This window comes from Pangasianodon hypophthalmus, chromosome 22, assembly GCF_027358585.1.
Source record: "Pangasianodon hypophthalmus isolate fPanHyp1 chromosome 22, fPanHyp1.pri, whole genome shotgun sequence".
Classification (NCBI taxonomy): Eukaryota; Metazoa; Chordata; class Actinopteri; order Siluriformes; family Pangasiidae; genus Pangasianodon; species Pangasianodon hypophthalmus.
The window spans coordinates 3,048,902-3,068,324 of NC_069731.1; the positions used below are offsets into that span (position 1 = coordinate 3,048,902).

At 37.3% G+C, this 19,423-nt stretch overlaps 1 protein-coding gene across 4 annotated transcripts in view; it reads right to left on the reverse strand.

Annotated features, from left to right (window-relative positions):
• The window catches only part of csmd3a (CUB and Sushi multiple domains 3a), a 237,373-nt gene that overhangs the window by 177,190 nt on the left and 40,760 nt on the right, over positions 1–19,423 (reverse strand). For all 4 annotated transcript variants that reach the window (XM_026924403.3, XM_053228098.1, XM_053228099.1 and 1 more), the window contains exons 4-5: positions 8,981–9,175; positions 319–526 (exon numbers count right to left, since the gene is read on the reverse strand). In XM_026924403.3, the coding sequence (XP_026780204.3) occupies positions 319–526; positions 8,981–9,175 (403 nt within the window). The remainder of the gene's footprint in view (positions 1–318; positions 527–8,980; positions 9,176–19,423) is intronic.

Below are 19,423 nucleotides of genomic sequence, written 5' to 3' on the forward strand. Positions count from 1 at the left end.
AAAATAATCAACTTCAGGGTGATTAGTTATCTTTAAAAACCATGAAGAAATTCTATATCCATTCTTTTTTTTTTTTTTTTTTTTAAATAATGTCAGTTTACCCATGTGACAAAAATTATTCACAAAATATCCATTTACATATGATTACCACGTTGAAGTGGAATGACAGTAGAATCTGAGGACATTATCACAGCAGCACACTGAGTGAAACACAGCAAGTTCCTTCTGCTACATAAAAGTAAACTATAGAAGCAAAGGAATATATCATCGTACTGTGAAAACTACAGAAAAAGAAAAAAAAGAACCAAGAGTTCTCACCATATCGATGGCGGCTCTGAGCCCTCCACCTCCAAGTAGTCGAACTTGCTGTCCATCTGGAAGTCAGTGAAGACGAGCGAAATGGTGTCTCCAGGGTCAGCCACAATGGTCCATGTACACTCTCCACTGTTCTTGTAGTCATTCTTGAAGTCCGAGCTGGAAATCACACCACTGGAACTCCGGAAGGTTCCTCCGCATGTGTCCTCCGCTGAAGAACCAACACAGAAACACGTACTATAATCAAATTACTCCTCAGATGGCACTTTTTCAGGATGATAAAAGCCATTTAAGCCATTTGATGCATTTCAAAGGTATTTTTCAAAGCCAAAGCCACTGTTGCACAATCACTGAAATCAAGCTCAAGCACTGCAAATAATGAACAGACGGACTAAGCGGCGAAAAACTGCCCTACACTGCCACACTGCCGTAGGGGTTATAGACCATCTCAGCTGCAAAGCCATCAGCGCGCTAATTACTAACTAGCAACTTAAATTAGCCACTTTGACTTGCTGCAATTCACAAATTGTTGGAAATTGGTAACTAGCTTTATATATTGTCAATGATACTCCAAAGAGACTAAAAGACACAACTTAAGCAGAGGGTTGAGGTTTCATCTTATTAAAAAATAACACCTTTATTTTTCTAATTGTTACACAGATTGTTGTAGCTTTTGGGTTTCTGTAGCACACTGTCACAACAACCAGTGTCCACCATTTTCTTTTGGGCCTCTTAGTTCCACTGAAGGGAAATTATAATGTAACAGCATACAAAAGACTTTCTATACAATTCTGTATTTCTAACGTTGTGGTAACAGTTTGGGAAACACCCACATATGGCTGTGATGGTCAGGTGTTCACATACTTTTGCCCACGATTGGCTTGTGTCACTGTGATTGACAGGGGAGAAAGAGTATGCCCCTCCTACCCAGACAGCATGGGCAATTTTGATCTCTAGGACAAATATCTGTGGCATCATTGGGTTTCAAACCTGCGATCTCCCGATGATAAGGCGAGTCTCGCAGGAAGCATTCTGATCGTCTTGTCTGCTTGTGCAAAGTATATATTTATACGTGGTGTAATTATGAAAACATTAAGATAAATAAATATCAATTTGTGCTAAATATATTATTCATTATCTTGCTGAATGCTGTAACATCCATTATAAGGAGAAGAATATGTAACAGTTTAAATGACAATCGTGCAATTTGATTTTCTTCTTGCTGCTTAGAATTTATTCATAATATAATGAATATTAATATACTTTGTACTGACTTTGACCTGCATTTATAGGTAAACTAATCGCATAGACTTTTTCAAGAGTATTTCGAACACAAAGAATCTCAGGAGCAATACATCAGAAAGTTATTAAAATAAAATAAGATAAAATAAAAACAAAAATAACTAAATAAAAGAGACTTTTTCAAGAATGGGCTTTCAGTTTAGTAAAACCCAAAATGGCTACAAAGGGTCGAGAGTTCATTTATTACATGCAGCACGTGGTGTTTTTTTCTGTCTTTTTTTTCTCAGACAAAATTTTAAATGCTTACTATTAGGATTTGACCTCTATCAGTTGTTTCCTAAAGTTGCCTTTTATTTGTATTAGCTATTTTCTAGTTTAAGAAACTACTTAATTTGTCTGTACTTGTGGATGTACTGTAATATGAACCCAGTCTTGCTCCCTGAAGCCTTGTAAATGCCCTTTCATGAAGAGAGTGGCATATTGTGTTATGAATGTGTGTTTTATCATGCTAATTAACACATTACAACAAGGAGAAAAAAGCACTTATTAGCCTCTGTGTAGAAAAACATTTGTGGTTTGGGCTGATTTTATACACAGAATGACCGTTCAGTAATGTGTTTGGGAAATTGTTGCTGGTTAAGATTTGAGTTAAAAAAAAAATAGAAGAGATAATTAGTTTCATCAGCTGCATAGGAAATAGTTACAGGATTTACATAGCATCTGATGACGAATGGAACAAATTCCTGTCTGTTATTTCTATTATTTTTATTATATTTATAATAAAATATTATATATATTATAATTTTACCACAGCACTGTGGAAAGCTTGATTCTGATTGGTCAAAAAGTGTAGATTTATTATTATTATTATTATTATTATTATTATTATTGTTATAATAGTCTCCAGTGTCAGTGCTATATAACAGTCAGAAGTAAAGCTGTAACTTTTCAGGACAGAGTAGTTTATGGTTCGCGATTTTTCATTGACATGACAAGTCTTATTAACTTCAAGACAGAGAAAAAAGACTGTTTATAGCTGCTGTGACATAACTGAGAACAGGAAACATTCCACAACATTAAATATGACTATAAACTGCTAAAAAGTACAACATGTTCTATAATAAATAAAATTGCAATCATTAGCAAATCACGTGCAGTTAAAGGAAAATGAACAAGTTCAGGGTTGTAACAGTAACTCCGCTCACAGAACGTATAGCACTTATCCACTCAGTCTCATCAGGAAAGACACACAACTAATCCCTCTGTCTGAAATAATCTTCAGGAACTGTAAATCTTTGTCTATAAGGCAGTTTGACTCGACTAAATTAGCATTCATTAGCATTCAGAGTATCTCACACAAGCGCCAGGTCTGAGATCTGCACAGAAAACCGACTAAATTATTCCTTCTTCACACTCTGGATCATAAACCAAAATCGTATTAATAGAAATAGCCAAATGCAAATACATTACTGAAGGCAAGGGCATAAATCTGAGTAAACTCTTCTCCCCTTACAGAAACTTCACTCGGTCAATTATGCAAAACAGACGCAGTTTGAACACAGTGAGGACTGAGTGATGTCCTAACAAGACGCACTCAGGACTTTCAATCACCAGCAATATTGCAAAACCAATGTGCTTTGGATTGTGGAGATACAACGCAGGTAAAATTCACAATCTACCACTGAGCTGCTTCGTAATTTCACAGCATGATGTAAATAGTGTTTAGGGAAATCAGTGAGTGTGATATGAGAGAGAGTTCAGCATCACAGGGTGCAAGTGATCGGGTTTAATCTGCTCATAAACAAAGCAAAGACTAAGTCGAGAAGATATACAAGTGACATATTAGTGACCAGAGGGCGTATTTACAAACTCCGGGGTCCAGTAATTTTATTTCATCAGTTATTAAAAGGAAAACAAACTTGAACTCAGATAACACTTCTTAGTCAAGATTTCTTTATTTAAATTGGTGACAAATCATTATTATTAGCCTAGTGATAAATAATCTGAAAATGAAATATGTCTGAAAGTTAAGTTTTTATTTGTGGTGATGCAATTTATTTAATATTTTATATTCAGTAGTCAGTGTTGACTTCTATTAGTGAATAATAATAATAATAATAATAATAATAATAATAAAAATAATGCATTATTTAAATAGTATAGAAACCCGGAACCAAGTTGTAAAAAATAAAATAAAAAAGAAACAAACAAACAAAAGGTAGTAAAAAAATAATTAATAGTAAACTGTCAAATAGTTAAAAATGCAAAACGTAATAGTCATTTCAAGTCAAATTTATGAAAGTATGAGGTTTTTTTTTTTTTCAATAAAAATTATTAAATAAATATAGTACTTAAAGTGATCTTGATGTGTCTGAAGCTGAAAGTTGAATTTGTTTGTTTGCTTGGAGTTTTTTGTCTCATGCAATCGCAACTAGATTTTATCAAATTATACATCTGAAAATAATAATAATAATAATAATAATAATAATTTGTATTATTTAAAGTCAGTCAGCACTGTCTACTGAAGATCATATGCTAAGAAAATGGCATTTATTATTATTATTATTATTATTATTCCAAGACTCGAGAGTCTGTTTGTAAGGAATCTCTTACTCCGTTTCTAGCAAATTACAGTCAGCTCCCAAATTTAGGCCAAACTGAACTGTCAGGGCTTTGAAAGCAGCTCCGCCTCTTCATCCGTCACGTCACAGAATTGTGAAGAGCTGTAATGAAAACGTTGATCCCCGATTAGCCCTGTTGGTTTAAGACACTTTTTCAATGCAAACTTGTCTCCTGATTAAAATATGAAACAAGCAACCAGCCTCGGTTGCAAAATACTTGAACTTTCACTTCCATTATGCAAGCGTGCTTTTGAAGTTTTACTTACAATACACAGTGCATTTTAAACATTATTCCCATGAAACACGAGCCTTGCTGGTAATACACACGGATTTTGGCTGTGATGCAACCAGAGACTGCCTGCAGGTCCTGAATTTAGCAACCATAAAAACGAGCCTTTGAAATGATAATGTCCTTGCCATTCTGCATTACGTTTTCATGCTGGATTTTTTTTTTTTAATATTCATGTCTGCTTCGACATTACTCGGAGACAAACAGCTCCTAAGCGATAATGTGTTTGATCTCAGCGCTTTTAGGCTCGGACGTGAGACGAGCAAGGAGGTGAGCACAGATAACGTTACTCTGCCGCAAGAGAAGCGAAACTTGTCATGTCCAAGCATAAATGCTCTGCTGACATGCACAGTTGAGCTGAGATCAGGCAAAGCCTTAATATTTCATATAGAGAAGTTTGAAAAAGGTTTGCTCAAAATTCATAGACTGCCTCGGCTTCAGACTGCAGTGACGCATGACAAAGTCACAACACGCACGTGTCTGACAAGCAGCCCCTTTTTCAAAGCCCAGATTTTTCTATTAGTGACAAATTTTGTGTAGTGCTTTACATTAAGGTACCTGACAGTACTTAATGCATTAATACCATGAGTAACATTAGCATAGTAACTACAACGTGTATTAACGGCTGGCATTTTTAATAATAAACCCAATAAACCCAATAATCACGTGCATTAGCTGGTTGTTAACTCGCAAAATTCAGAACTGAAACTGAAGCACATTCTAATATTTACACCTGGAGACCAGAGTTCAGAAAATTATCAGTAGGAACACCCTACGAACCACCTATAATATCATAGCAACCACCTAGTAACACCCTAGCAACCACCTCGTTTAGCATCTATAACCACCTAGCAACAAACTGGGTTAGTATAGCAACCACCAACCACCTACCTTGCAACCAGCAGGGACAGCATAGCAATCACCTAGCAACACCCTAGAAACCACCTGGAATAGCTACTACCTAGGAACACCCTAGCAACCAACTGGTTTAGCATATGAACAACCTGGCAATACCTTAGCAACATACTGGAATATCATATTAGCCACCTAGCAATTATGTGGAATACCATACCAACTGCCTAGCAAGACCCTAGCAACCACTCTAATACTGTTAAGCGAGATCTGTCAAGCCAACATCAAAGTTCTTTCACAAACTTTAGCCTTCTAGTATGAACTACTCTCAGATCTGCTGTTATAGAAAATTAATCAACGCTTTCTCACTGATCAAAATAATGTTAATTAATGCAGTAAATAATGTTAGTTAAGGGAACTTGCTATGACGGCTATACGCAAGTGTGAGGAGTTCAGCGCTACAATTTAGCCAGTGTACAGACGTTTGATGGAAAAATGTCAGAGCATGACGTGGAATCAACCGGAATGGCAATAGTGGTGAAGGGCAATCGGTGTTCTGCATGCAGGAAAGGAAGCGTAGCCTGAAAGAATTCCGGCAAGAAGAATATCTGTGACATATTTGTATTTTTGTATTTCACAGTACAGCAATTTTCACAGTCCAACTATACATTAGAGAGATATTCCTCTTGGTCTGCTTGCTTTTGGACTATAAGGAAGGGGAGAGCAGTGGGGTGAGTTTGCACACTGGATGTGCTCGGACTTCAAGAGAATGGAGAGGTTCTCTGTGGAAAATGACATCAAAAGACCATCTGCCTGTTATGAGAGCTTTGCACCACTTGCAAAGTGGTTTAAGGCCAGGATGAGAGGAAAAGATGGACCATACAGACAGTGTGAAACACAAACCTATCATTTTTTACAGATATAGAGAGCGCTTTTTACCACAGAGCTGCATCTATTGCTGCTTCCATTAACAGCTGGGTAAGAAAAATGGAAGCCTTTTTGTGAAATACAGCTAACGAACAGATCAGATGACTGCTCTGGATTTTTCCACAGGTCTTCATCTCCTCACTCGACTCCTACGCTATTCATTTTGTAATAATGATAGCAAGGTCACAGTGTGTTGCTACAATAGCTAAAGCAGTCCTCCAGATCCAATACTGTCCGCAAAAGAGAATCAGTTTTTATGAATTAAAAACCTTGCGCACATGGTTTTATAATCCTGACTTATTGTCCCTAAGTCGCGGTCTCTTCAGTAAGTGCTTTATCCTGTCAGGCTTGCAGTGGAGTGTATCCCTGGAACACTGGGTGTGAGGCAGAAATACATGCTGATCCATTGCATAGTTACTCGAGCTCAGGATTAATCCTGGAGCTGTGATGCGCCAACTCTATCCACATATTCAATATTCAAGATTCTGCACTATTTCTAGGTCAAGATTTGTGATATTGACCACATTGACACATTTGTACAAAATGTCAACTGTTTCTCAAGTCTTATGCTGCATTTGTCTTCACTTGTAAGCCTTGTAATTTGCAAGTTGGAAGTACTGTATCCCTTCTTACCTTTAAATGACTTACTGTGTATGTATGTATTTACTTCCGATCAAAATACAGACATATTCGCTTGTTAAATCTATAACGCTGACAATACAGTTTGCTGATTTGAGGAGGAAAATCTATGTCACTCATCACAGTTACCTTGCTGCTAACAAAAGATGAACGGATACATCCATGTTTTTTCCTACTGCAGCATAATCAGTGGTGTGTAAGTTGTAATTTAGTGTAGAGCTCATTAACATACATACATACAAACACATACAATTTACATACAAACACATCTTTGTTTTTTTTTTTTTTTCCTAAACAAAGCTACTGTACAAAACCTGACTGTAACAAAGCACTGAAACTGGAGACTCCTTCCAAAACTGCTGAATAACTACCACAAAAAAATGCCACCGTAGCAATAAGTATACTTTTTTTTGTTAAATAACAGTTTATTATTGGGTTTATTTTATGTGGAGCATCCATCATACGAGTCCCTGTACTGTAAATGATCTGTTACTACAGAAACAATGACATATTCTCAGAGCCGCAGTTATAGAACATTAATTAATTAATTAACACCAATCAAATTCAAAAAGACTTCAACAGCGCTATAGTATAAAAAGTGTTATCATACTTTTTTCTTTGCTTGCCCTTCACACCTTTGAGGTAATAAAAACTCGTATAAACTAAGGCTACAAATGGCGACATGCAAAAAAAACGTACACTACCCACCATCTCACTATTCTAATAAACAGCCAGGCTAACTAGGTCCAGGTGACTTCCTGTGTACTTTATTTCGAATTACGCCACAAGGCTAGTGTGTGGATTTAAGGTAGAAGTCAGTGTGTACGTCTTTTTGAAACACCTCAGACTAGCTCCTACGCTAGAATACCCTGATCAGCTCATAGGCAAATAACAAGCAGTATTTGTTCATAATCTCTGTTTTGTTTTGTTTTTTCAGACTTTGTTTTTGGGGAATTGGGAATAAAACTTACAATCAATAAATCTACTAGTTCAGAGGTCTTTTTTGCAGAAAAAATTTACATCTTTTCCATGCTCAGTGAGCTACGATCTCTGCAAGTTACTGATTTCCCAATTTTGTTTGGTAGTTTTTCAGTGTATCAGTGACTCTTCTAAGCAATCTTCCAAATTCTCATTAATTATAGATAGTCTAAATCACTCCAAGTATAAATTAAATAAGCAAGACATCCTAAAATAGGTCTCCTCCACTACATCCACCATCAAGCACCAACAAGAACATTGTCTTTCTTGGAAATATGTTGTATAACCAAGTTAAATGGCTGACAGATCAAGGGTTTGTTTAAAGTCTTCCAGAAAAGTCAAAAGGTTATAATTTCTACAGACTACCATCATACAGAGACTGAACTTTTGCTGACATCCGGAGCACTTAAAACTGGTTCCTGAGACTAAATAGACTTAACCTTTTCAAATATTTGCTGACAAGCCTTAGAGCACACAAATTTTACACCTTTCCTCAGGAGACTGGTCAGTGCTATAGTGCCGACAGCAAAATTCTGAAAATTTTCAATAAAAACACACACACTTTTCAACAACTGCCCTGAACCTTTATCCCTCGAGGCATCACTTTAAGTTTCTCCATAAAATGCCCGAGGTCTGTAACTCACCACTGAGCAAGTTTACCATCATTAAGGTTATTTCTGACAAGTGAGCACTCTGCTCAGTGTGAATGATAAGCTTCAAAGCATGACCAAAAAATAGGTCTTCAAAAAATAAATCCAAAATGGCCTCATGCTCTCTTTCCCATCATCCCAAGATACTTTAACTCCACCACCAGAGGCAAGGTTTCTCACTTCACCTGAAGGGAGCTCGAGCTCGAGTGGGCCAGTCCCTTTTCCAGCAAAACACTCCCACAACATAATGCTGCCACCCCCATGCTTCAGAGTTAGGATGTAATTCTTCAAATTGAAAGCCTCTCCCTTGAATATCTTTAGCCTAGTTATATGTAACCTTTTGGCATCAACTGTACCTATTAGGTATGTAGTATTAGGTGTAGCCTAATATACATTTGTTGGGAAACTTATTGTGATTAATGTGATTTGACATAAATCTGATGGCAAACGAAGCCTCAAAGCCTCACCTCTGCAGATGGGCACAGGAAAGTCCCACGCAGCTACATTGGATGTGCTGGTGACGCAAGTTAGCTGAGCATGACCATCCAGAGTGTACCCCGGCACACAGCGGTATTGGATCCTGTCACCCACGTTAAACCGTGTGCCGTTCAGAATCCCTTTGGCAGGAACACCTGGGTTTCCACAGGAACTGCTCTGTAGCTCTGGAAAGGAAAAAGGAAGGTTGGTATTTGAGCTCTTGCCCTTAAGTCCTATCAGAAATATCGTAATTATGAGGTCAGTGCACCTTGCGCGCCACCACAATGTCATAATTACAACTCTACGAGCCCTGACTTTCCGAGTTAATGGCATGTCAATAACTAAAAGTCACGATTTCTGCCAATATGAAGCTGAAGCCTACAGCAGATGGTAAGTTTTAAGTGGTAATTTTGCATCTTAACTGTTCGTTTTTCCTCATTTTCTTTCGTAAGGGTAAACAATCCTTGTCATTGATGATACAAAAAAATAAATAAAAACAAAAACCTTTTTTCACATTATTCATTTTTTTCCCTGACTAAAACCATTGAAACCAAATCATAATCAGCACCACGCTCAAACTTTTGAGGAGGACTTGAATCCGGCATTAAAGAGTTTGGAAGTCCTTTATGTTAGCTAAAGACGGATTAGAAATTTTCTGGGTTTACACTGGATGTTTTTTCAGCCTGATTTTGCTGTTGTAGACAAAATTCGCACATTATAAAAGAATTCTTCAGTCGTGAGTTGAGATCGGCAGTCTTAGAGCACATAATGTGATGTGTGTACATTATCATGGTCAATGCTTGATAACGCTTGATGCTACAACTCTCGTCTGAAAGCCTCCAATAGGATGATGGCATAGGATTACGTGAAACTCACAGGACAGCTACAAATATGTTAGTGACGATGGCAAAATGAAAACTAAATATGCTATTTGACCAAAAAAAACCCTTATTTTGTGTTTATGTGAGCCAGTTTTCTGCATGATTACGCTGATTATGATGTAATCAGAACGTAGCAATTTTCTTTAAATGCAGGTCTATCATTAGAGGATCTTCAGCATATAACCTAATATTGAAAAGACAAGTTGTTGCACAGTCTGTTATAGAATTCAGCCAAGATTTTATTGGGATTATCTCATACAGTGTGACAAGTAATAATCTTAAAAAGAATTCAGAAAGTGTAAAAAGCATAAAAACCATCACTGGATCTACTATCAGGAAGTGTACGCTTAGAATTACAACTTCATTCATAGAATCCAATGTAGTGGACATTTCTGGACAATTATCTTTCACTTTCGTTTATGAATCGATGATACTACAGAACATTTATCTTCAGAAATATCTTCAGTTTACTGACCACAACATGAGGCATCAGTAAAATGATAAGAATCTTTTCATAACACAAATGGACCAGCAGTCCTTCAACACAACGACTACCATTTTCCCCAAAAGAGCAGGCAAGAAAAAAAAAAAACATGAAAATAGCAGGGTTAAGACACTTAAACTATGACTTCTGTGTTAAAACAGCAGGAGAAAATGGTAATGCATCCATTACAATCAATTATGCATGATGTTTCAAAAGCAGCTTTTCAAAGCTTTCTTAGTTGGCCCTTGTCATATTAGCAAAAATGATGAGAAAATGAAAGAAGCAAATAGCACATCATGAATGTAATGACGTCCAAATGTCATCTGGGGGCTTATCGGTCCCCAACACCCTCAGTGCAGATTAGCTGCAAATGAACAGAACGGCAATACAGAATGCTTTCACGTAAAGCAAAAACAGACATATTGACTAAAATTGCCCTCATTTGCTGAACTGATGAAGTTATTTCATTGGACTAGGTTACTACAGTGCATATTTTTCAACATAGTCTTTGGTTTTACCCTCAAAAATATTAATGTCTACACACAACAACTATAAAAAATAAAAACGGGAGCTGCTCTGCAATCCTGGCAAAAGTGGAGATTTGTACAAATTTACAGAGCTACAGTGGATTCCTTTTACTTTACATATTTGTAAATGTAATATAAGTAGGATTCAAATGGTGAAATTCACTTGATATTGTAGTTCGAATGTTAACTAGACCCAAATTCTTGCAGGTGCATACATATTTCTTTGTTTGACACCTGCCCTTGCGAAGTCTTGCCAATGTACAATGTGCATTTCTGAATCTTTATCCCACAGTTCCATAGTTTCAAAACCTTCATCACCCTTGCTGGAGACTTCTGTGTCAGTGATTACGCATCTTTGTTAGACTCTGCCTCTATCCTGAAACATTTCATAATCTTTTGTCCTGAAAAGATATGCTAGCACATAAAAGCATTGGCAGGACACTTTAATGCACTATTGCGTAACCAATACTATGATAATAATTGTGGTTGGCACAAAAGCTTCCAAAGAATATTCTCCAAAAATTGGGTCAAACTGACACCAACGCTGGAAGCTTGGAGCCACCAAGTGACTATTTTGTAATTTTCACAAATAACAAGCTATCTTTACTGAAAGCCCTATTCACTGAGGAAATGATGACATAATCAAGGTGTTGCTTAAACTTTATCTTAAAATGACCCTATTTATTAATAAAAGGACAGCAAAACTTTGTTTTAGTTACAGTAGGCTATACAACGCATACTTTCAAATAAAAGAGGCTCAGAAAACCCATTAACATTTGTTCATTTAGTAAAAGCTGGAGGGCAATGTGACTGGATTTCAATTAACATTCTATATTATAAATGAAATTAATAAAGAAGCAAATTATGGGCCTTGTGCTCTACATGGCAGAAATAAAAAAGAAAAAAACAACAAGTGATTCATTTCTTTTCAAAGCAAGATGTTTATTTCTTGTTTAGTGCTTATTTCTTTTCCTAAGAGTCTTTTCATTCATTTTATTTCTTTCATGCAATTCACCTGTGTGAATACAGCATTAGAAAAGAGCTTGATGAAAATGAACAAAAACTCTCTAACTGAATTGTACAGCATCTTAATCTGTAATTAGATTAAAGAAAAAAAAAATAGAGAAAAGAAATAAATAAATATTTATATATGCTAACTCCCACACGATAGCCTCCAATCTAGTTTACTAGCAAACATGGTAAAACATTGATAAAATACTAGACACCCATTAGATATTTATTTCAATTCTTCTCATTTATATATAATCATATAACTCTTTCTTTTCTTTTCTTTATTTTTTAAATGGTCTCTTGATTTTTATGTTACAACAAGGAAAAACAAATGCTAGCTGCTTCTTCAGTCTGTATTTTCTATCCCCTGATTTTCTGGGAGTTTAAAGGCAAATGGTTGTGTTTAAAGACAATTTTTAAAAAAAAAAAATCCACCTCCAGTGCTTGTACTCAAGACAAATCTGCAAACCGCTGAGATATGAACTACAAACAGATGATTTTTATGATCCGAAAGGGCACAGGCGGTTCTGGGGAGGAGCCAGGCAAACTAAAACTCTAAAACTTGGCCTCTTCCGTGGCCCCCCTGACTGTGGAGTGAGTCAACTAATTCCATAAATATATGAATATAGCCTATTTACTTTTGGGGGTCATTCAGGGGCATAGTGGTGCTCAAAAGAATACAAAGCTCTAATCGGATCCCAAATGTGGATCAGAAGACAGTTTTTTCCACTGAGCTACACTGGAACAAGCCACAGTTGACCCTCGAAAAATACAAAGCGAGACAGCAATAGTGGAAGAAGAAACAATCTTTTAAAATGATCCCAGGATATCCCAGCGTATCACCCCCCCTGGTGAAATGGTCTAGAACCACTGTGAATTTGGTTCAGGAAGTGAATGAACGTGCCTGTGTAACATGATCCTGAATACAACTTTCCTGCTGTAAATCCTGAATAACATTTGAACTAATTTTGCCAACAGTATGCTGAGCTGAAGTGCTAGCAAACATCAACTAAAAGTTTAACCACTGTACAGTGTGTGTGGGCAATAATGAAAAGAAGGGATGAATTTATCAAACTAAAGTCCACTACATTCCATTTTTTGTTTATTAAAAATGAACATAGTTTAGGCATGAGTTTTCTGAAAAAAGAATACATCATTAGTGTGTACAACATAAATAACACATAAAAAAGAAAAATAAATACATACGATCTATGAATTCCATATATATAATTACTTAGGCATAATACACATTATTATAATTATTTATAAAAAAGGAATTACAGTTAGCATTGTATCTATCATACAGCCACACTGGGAAAAAAATCAATTCACACCAGTCTATTGAGACGTCAAATCCATCCATTTGACTTTGACGAACGAAGTCTTCCATGTAGCTGTGGATCTGGTTCACAGGAGCCCATCGAGCCGCTGAAATTTCCCATTATCTCGAATTCCTTTCTCGGCATCGCCAATCAAACGATAATTTTCAATACCGATGCTTTGCTATGCTCAAACAAACCCAACACAGGAATCCCACAGCTAAAGTGATAGCGAGCGCTGGAACGTGATCAAAAGCTGTCCTCAAGTATGAATGCAATAATCTGTGTTTATCTCCGGTCTGATTCCTGACTTTGAATTGCTGTCTGTATATGTGCTGGCAGTGAATGTTAGTGAAGAAAAGCTGAACTCCATGTTCTTACATTGCAGCTCAGAAATAAAAGGCCAAGGCCGAAAAATCGAAATCAAACTCAACTCGGAAGGCATTTCTTCGGAGAAAAGGATACATTTTTTTCCCTTACAACAAGAAGACAATTACAACAGTCCATGCGCAGGCAATACAGAATTAAAAAAAAAAAAAAACCTTCAACAAAAGTATGGGAAAGAATGAGACATCTGGAGCAGAAAAATTACTTTCAAGTCATGCTAGTTCCCAGTATTTGCCACTCAGGTGTTTAGGAATTCCATGGGAACTTTTCTATAGTCCTTTTATAGTCCTGTTTCTTTTTCTTTTCCACTAAAATGTTTCTGTTTGTTTTTCATTTGAATTTTGTTGATTAGTAAATAACAGTAAATGTGGAAAAAAATCTGACACCATAAAAACCTGTGATTTTAACAGGACTGTGGAGACTTTTAATATCTACTTGTACCACAGTAACTCACATTATTTTTGGTTATGCTTTTAGAATTCTAGCACTTTTAAGTTGTAATATGCATAATATCTACTAAAAAATGTGTAATTTAAGTACATATACACAAAAAAGTAAATTTATTTAATTAAATACTTCCTCTATGTGTGCATTTAAAGATACACAGTGGCTAAAGTGGTAGAAGTTTAAAATATTTTTGAGCTTTGTATTGAGGCAAGGTCATGTTTTTTTGTTTGTTTGTTTTTTGTACTTTGGACCTGAAATGAAATTTTTGGCCATGCTCTGTGTTTGTGCAGAGAGATGTTGTAAAGACATTTGCAACCTAGAACTGAATAGTACACGGCATCAACCAAGGAACAGATCAAGTACTTAGCTTTAAATCAGGTTTGTATGTTATGCATATTAATGACAGAAATGATGTGCAATCATTTATTTTGCATTCTGACAACTCATTTCATTCGTTTTCGTTCTGCCTCACTGGACCGCTGGAGTTCTTCCAGAGGAAGAGCCACTTATTCTCTCGCATGTCTAATAAATTTTGTTGCCTTTTGAAGATGATGGAAGTTTGTCGATGTGGCCGTGTTTGTCGTGTTCCTGCAAAACCGTACTTCATCTCGACATCCTCCGTTACGCCACTCCACCACTACAACAAGGCAACAGTTGAGGAGAGAAGAGCAATTTCCTGCACATTCTCCTGAACTTATATGTTGAAGTATGCTTCAGAGCCATTAACAGTGAAGAAGAGTGTTGCAAGCTCTTTTATAGATGCTCATCAAACTCCACTCCAGCGTTCATATACCATATTAGCATAGCATCATTTCCTTGCTGTGGAATGGACTGAGCGAATCAAGAAAAATATGTGGTACCAAGTTGTATTGCCAAGTTGTAAATCATACGTTTATTAGTCTAGTGCAGTTGGCAAGTGGAAGATCCAGTGTAAACAACCAGGGGCGTCACAGAACCCGTTATTTACCTGTGTTTAAGTTTCCGCAGTTTAAATGAAAAGTGGCTATGAAAACCTCACACTAGGCTACAAGCTTCTAGACTCGTTCTTTATAATCTTACTGTATCTAGCTAATTTTAAATAAAGTGTATTATCTAGCTACATTCGTTACCGTATTTCGAATAGGGATTCAGTAAAAACCAGATTTTATTTCACTTCGGAAAAGGGCACTTTCTTGCAGTATGGCTGTAAAAAATAAGTTTTGCTTTCAATGCGTCCGAATGTCAATGACCGATAGTGGCTGATCATCAAGAACAACGTACTAGATAAGAGCGTTTTTTTTTTTTTTTCACTCACCTAGCGTTGTCTGCAAACATCGTTTTTATCGCCTCATGCTGAAGATGTTTTATCAGGTTACTGATGCTAGGAAGACAGTAGTCTTCTCCTCCTCTTGACATTTTCACACAGCACAGATTGCAATCTGCTTTGAGTTGATTGCTGTCATTAATCGTGAAATACGTCCAGATCGTCTGTTCATTAGCGTGACAACGTACATTAGGCTTATGTCACATACAATCATGTGGTATTGGATATTTTTATAAGTATGGTATCTGACTGACTAATTAGTGGTAGTTAACATAATAAAAGAACATATAAGCGAGCGAGTTAAGTGTATTTAAACCAGACTAAGAGTACCAAACGAACAAATGAACGAATAAAGTCACAAACTGGCGTCAGTTAATTGAGCAAATTTTAGTACGTCAAACAGAATGCTACAGATTTCTCCATCCTTCATTTTGCACCAATTTCTGATGTTTTGTGCAATTTTCCTACAAAATGAATATGTATGCATTTTGACAGGTGCTTTTTGCATTTTGCTATGTGCACAGTACTTAAACTATTTTCCGTGTAGAATGGGACAGTTCCATGTATGTCTCTCTATACCTATTTCTATTTTATTGCTCCCTCTCCGTATTCTATTGATTTTCTTTTGTGGCCTGTGTTTTGTGGAGCTGCTGTAACAAAGCAATTTCCCCTGTGGGATCAATAAAGTGTCTGTCTATCTTTCTGTCACTGAATAAACCTGAAAAAACAAGTATTTTGCTGCGCATGCAGTCAGAAATACATTCAAATCGTAACTTCAGTCTTAATTTCATCACGTCGTTATTGTGATATCCAACAACAGATCCTTTTGTCCGTTTCAGACAGACATTCTTTGGGAGCAAAGAGACATTTTGACAAACAGAATTTGACAAAAATGAATTTCTGTCATCAACAGTGAACTAAAAAAAAAAACAGCCCAGGAAAGTTCCTTGTATTCAGAGTCGGGTTACGCACATTTTAATGAAATCATACTGTCCTGCAATGGATTGTCCTGTGTGAGGTCGAGTCTCTAGCATATTATTAATAGAGTAGTAGATTTCTGAAATGTTACCCTTTTTAACGAGCCGGTCCACATGCCCTCATGTGAAAAGGTCACATTTCTGTGTGTAACTCTTGACACACCCAGGCAGAGAAGGCTGATTTGTAGCGGATGGCAATAGACACATTAATCAACACAAATGCAGTGACTGTCAAGCATGGTTTGGCTTGTTTGCGTGATGAAGGACTGACAAGAGCTAAAATGAGTTTTCTTTTCCCCCTGTGCTTGGCCTGCCTGCTTCACCTTCTCCATCCTTCTCCCTCACATTCACATAATAGACCACAAAGACACACTCACACACCCAAGGCAGAGTGATGGAATACCGAGAAGCAATTGAAGAAGCTTCAATGTTTAAGATTATGAAAAAATGTTCCATGTAGTGCTCCGAATCGACATAAAATATACAAAAATGCAAAGAGATGAGATGGAAAGTGCTAGAGAGTGCATGGAGGAGGTGCTGAATTAATCAAATCAGAGATGTCGGCTCATTAAAACATGTTTTGTAGACTGAAGGAAAGAGCCTGAAAGATAAGCCGAGCTTTAACATATTCCAGAAATCGGAAGGGATTCAAAGAGATGGGGCTTTTCACCATATTTCGAAGACCAATGGTGAAGAGTGCAGTTCGATCACACCTGTCATCGCACCTGCCGCCTTTTAACAAGACCCTCTCCAAATCAGGCGTTAATAGATCCGCTTAATGGGGACGCTCCTTCATTTGGCGTCCTGATCTGCAGCAGTGATGGATAATGAGACATGAGCGCACTGACATCCGGTGCCCTCTAGTGAGTAATAACGTGCGGGATTAATATTCCAAAGCCTATAAAATTCCAAAGAACATTAAGCTAGAAAAGTGTGAGGCAAGGGATGGGTGAGGCTGAATTATTCAGAGTGTAAATGATGGAGCAGATGGGGGAGGCGTCCTGCGGACGGGTCAGGAGGGTGGCAGGTGGTAAAAGAGAGAGAATTTGTGTGTGTGTTTCTGTGTGTGTGCGTGCATGTGTGTGCATGAGAGAGATATTTGGGATGCAGTAAGGGTTCTCCTCTCATGCATAAGCTCCTGCAGACATGACCAATCATAACCCTCATCTTAGCCAAACTCTCTCACAGTGAAATATCCATTACGCTTCACTTTAAGTGAGAAAACATTGTTCTGTGCGGATTTTCAGAAACCTGAAGGGCTGACACAAAGAAAAGGTAAATCATTCAGGATTTTTTTTTCCTTTTAAACGGCATTTACTGTCAGTTTTCTGGCATTTTTAGACTTATATAATGGTTTTTATAATATTTATCTACATCCTAGGAGAGATTTATCTGAGAAGTCCACTGGGGTCCATGGCAGTCAATCAGCATACAGCAAATCTAGTGCATACACATGCTCAGATATAAAGATACCAATCTTAATCTTTCCCTGTTGCTGGAGTGGTACCTTCAAGGGTACATCTTTGACCTTTAGTTATTTTTAAGGATGTACCCTTGATGGTACCAACCCAGTGACAAGGGAAAGTATAGGACCATACTATGGCTGTAGTCAAGACTGCCACTGTCAAGTCCAAGACCAGGACCGGCCAAGATCGAGTCAAGACCATGTCTAAAGCAGGTTAAGACCAAGTCAAGATTGAGTCCAAATGAAAGCGAGACCATGTCAAGATTGAAACTGAAAACCATTCTTTCATCTTCTGTACCACTTATCCTACACAGGGTCACGGGGAGCCTGGAGCCTATTGAAGCGGACTCGGGGCACAATTTGGGGGACACCCTGGACATGGTGCCAATCTATCGCAGGACACAATTGCATTCACCTACTACGGACAATTTAGAGATGCTAATCAGACTACAGTGCATGTGTTTGGACTGGGGGAGGAAACCAGAGTACCTGGAGGAAACCCAGAACATGCAAATCCCTGAAGACCATGCAAACTCCGCACGCACAGGGCTGAGGTGGGAGGGAGACGTGTTAACCACTAAGCCTCTGTGCCCCCCAAACAGAAAACCATCAAATCCTTTTCAAGGCTAAGCCTTTACTTCAACTAATTGGCTTCATTCATAAATTACACCAATGATCAGGCTATATTCTAGAAGAAGAAGTTACTTCTTGTCAAACTTTACGCAAATACCTTAATTTTTACAAAGTCAGTCAAGACCAAGACCATATTTAGCAAGACCAATGCCCAAGAACAAAACAGGTGAAGGGTGCATCCAAAACCACATACTGTCATTCTAAGTAGAACCTTATCCAATGTAAACAGCTACATGAGCTTACTGTATGATTTACAATCCCACTATCAGGTATGACCCAGAAGAGGACGGGTTTCTTCTGTTTTTTTTTTCGTCTCAGGGAGTTTTTCGTTGGCTGGTTCATTAGGGATCTAAATCTAAATCGACATCTAATCAACATGTTTATATCACCCATGTCCCTTAGAACCTGAACTGGTTAGAAATTCTTCTTCTGGAGCGCTCTTAAATGAAAAGTGTTTCCCTATCATAGCGAGACATTGCAAAATCAAATCCTAACAATGGCACAACCATCCCATGGTCATGAGTCCAAGAGAGCAAAACTAAAAGGTGTTACTGTTCCAAAACGGGAGAAAATAGGGCAAAAATAAATGAATTAAATGAATGAATAAATAAACAAATTCTTCTGTTGACCATAAAATCGTTTATAACCATTCTTGTCAACAGTTCTGACTGAACTAAAGTTTGCTTTTGGCAAACCTCCCACTTCTCGCCAACTCCTCAAATTCAGAAAACAGCTTTCAGAACAGCATTAGAAACACACGCAGGTCAGTAAAACTGATTTATCCTGACACTTCATGACATTAAATAATGAATCAACATATGTTGTGCTTGGACAAAAAACAGCAACACGTTTCAAATGATTGATTTCCAACAAAATGTCTGCTTGCATGAAAAAAATAAAGTTTCTCACAGCATTTATTTATATAGCATTTGATGAGGAATATTAATGAGGAGTGGGTGGTGTTAGGTAAAACTGGCTGTGAGTTGGAGAGGCAGAAAA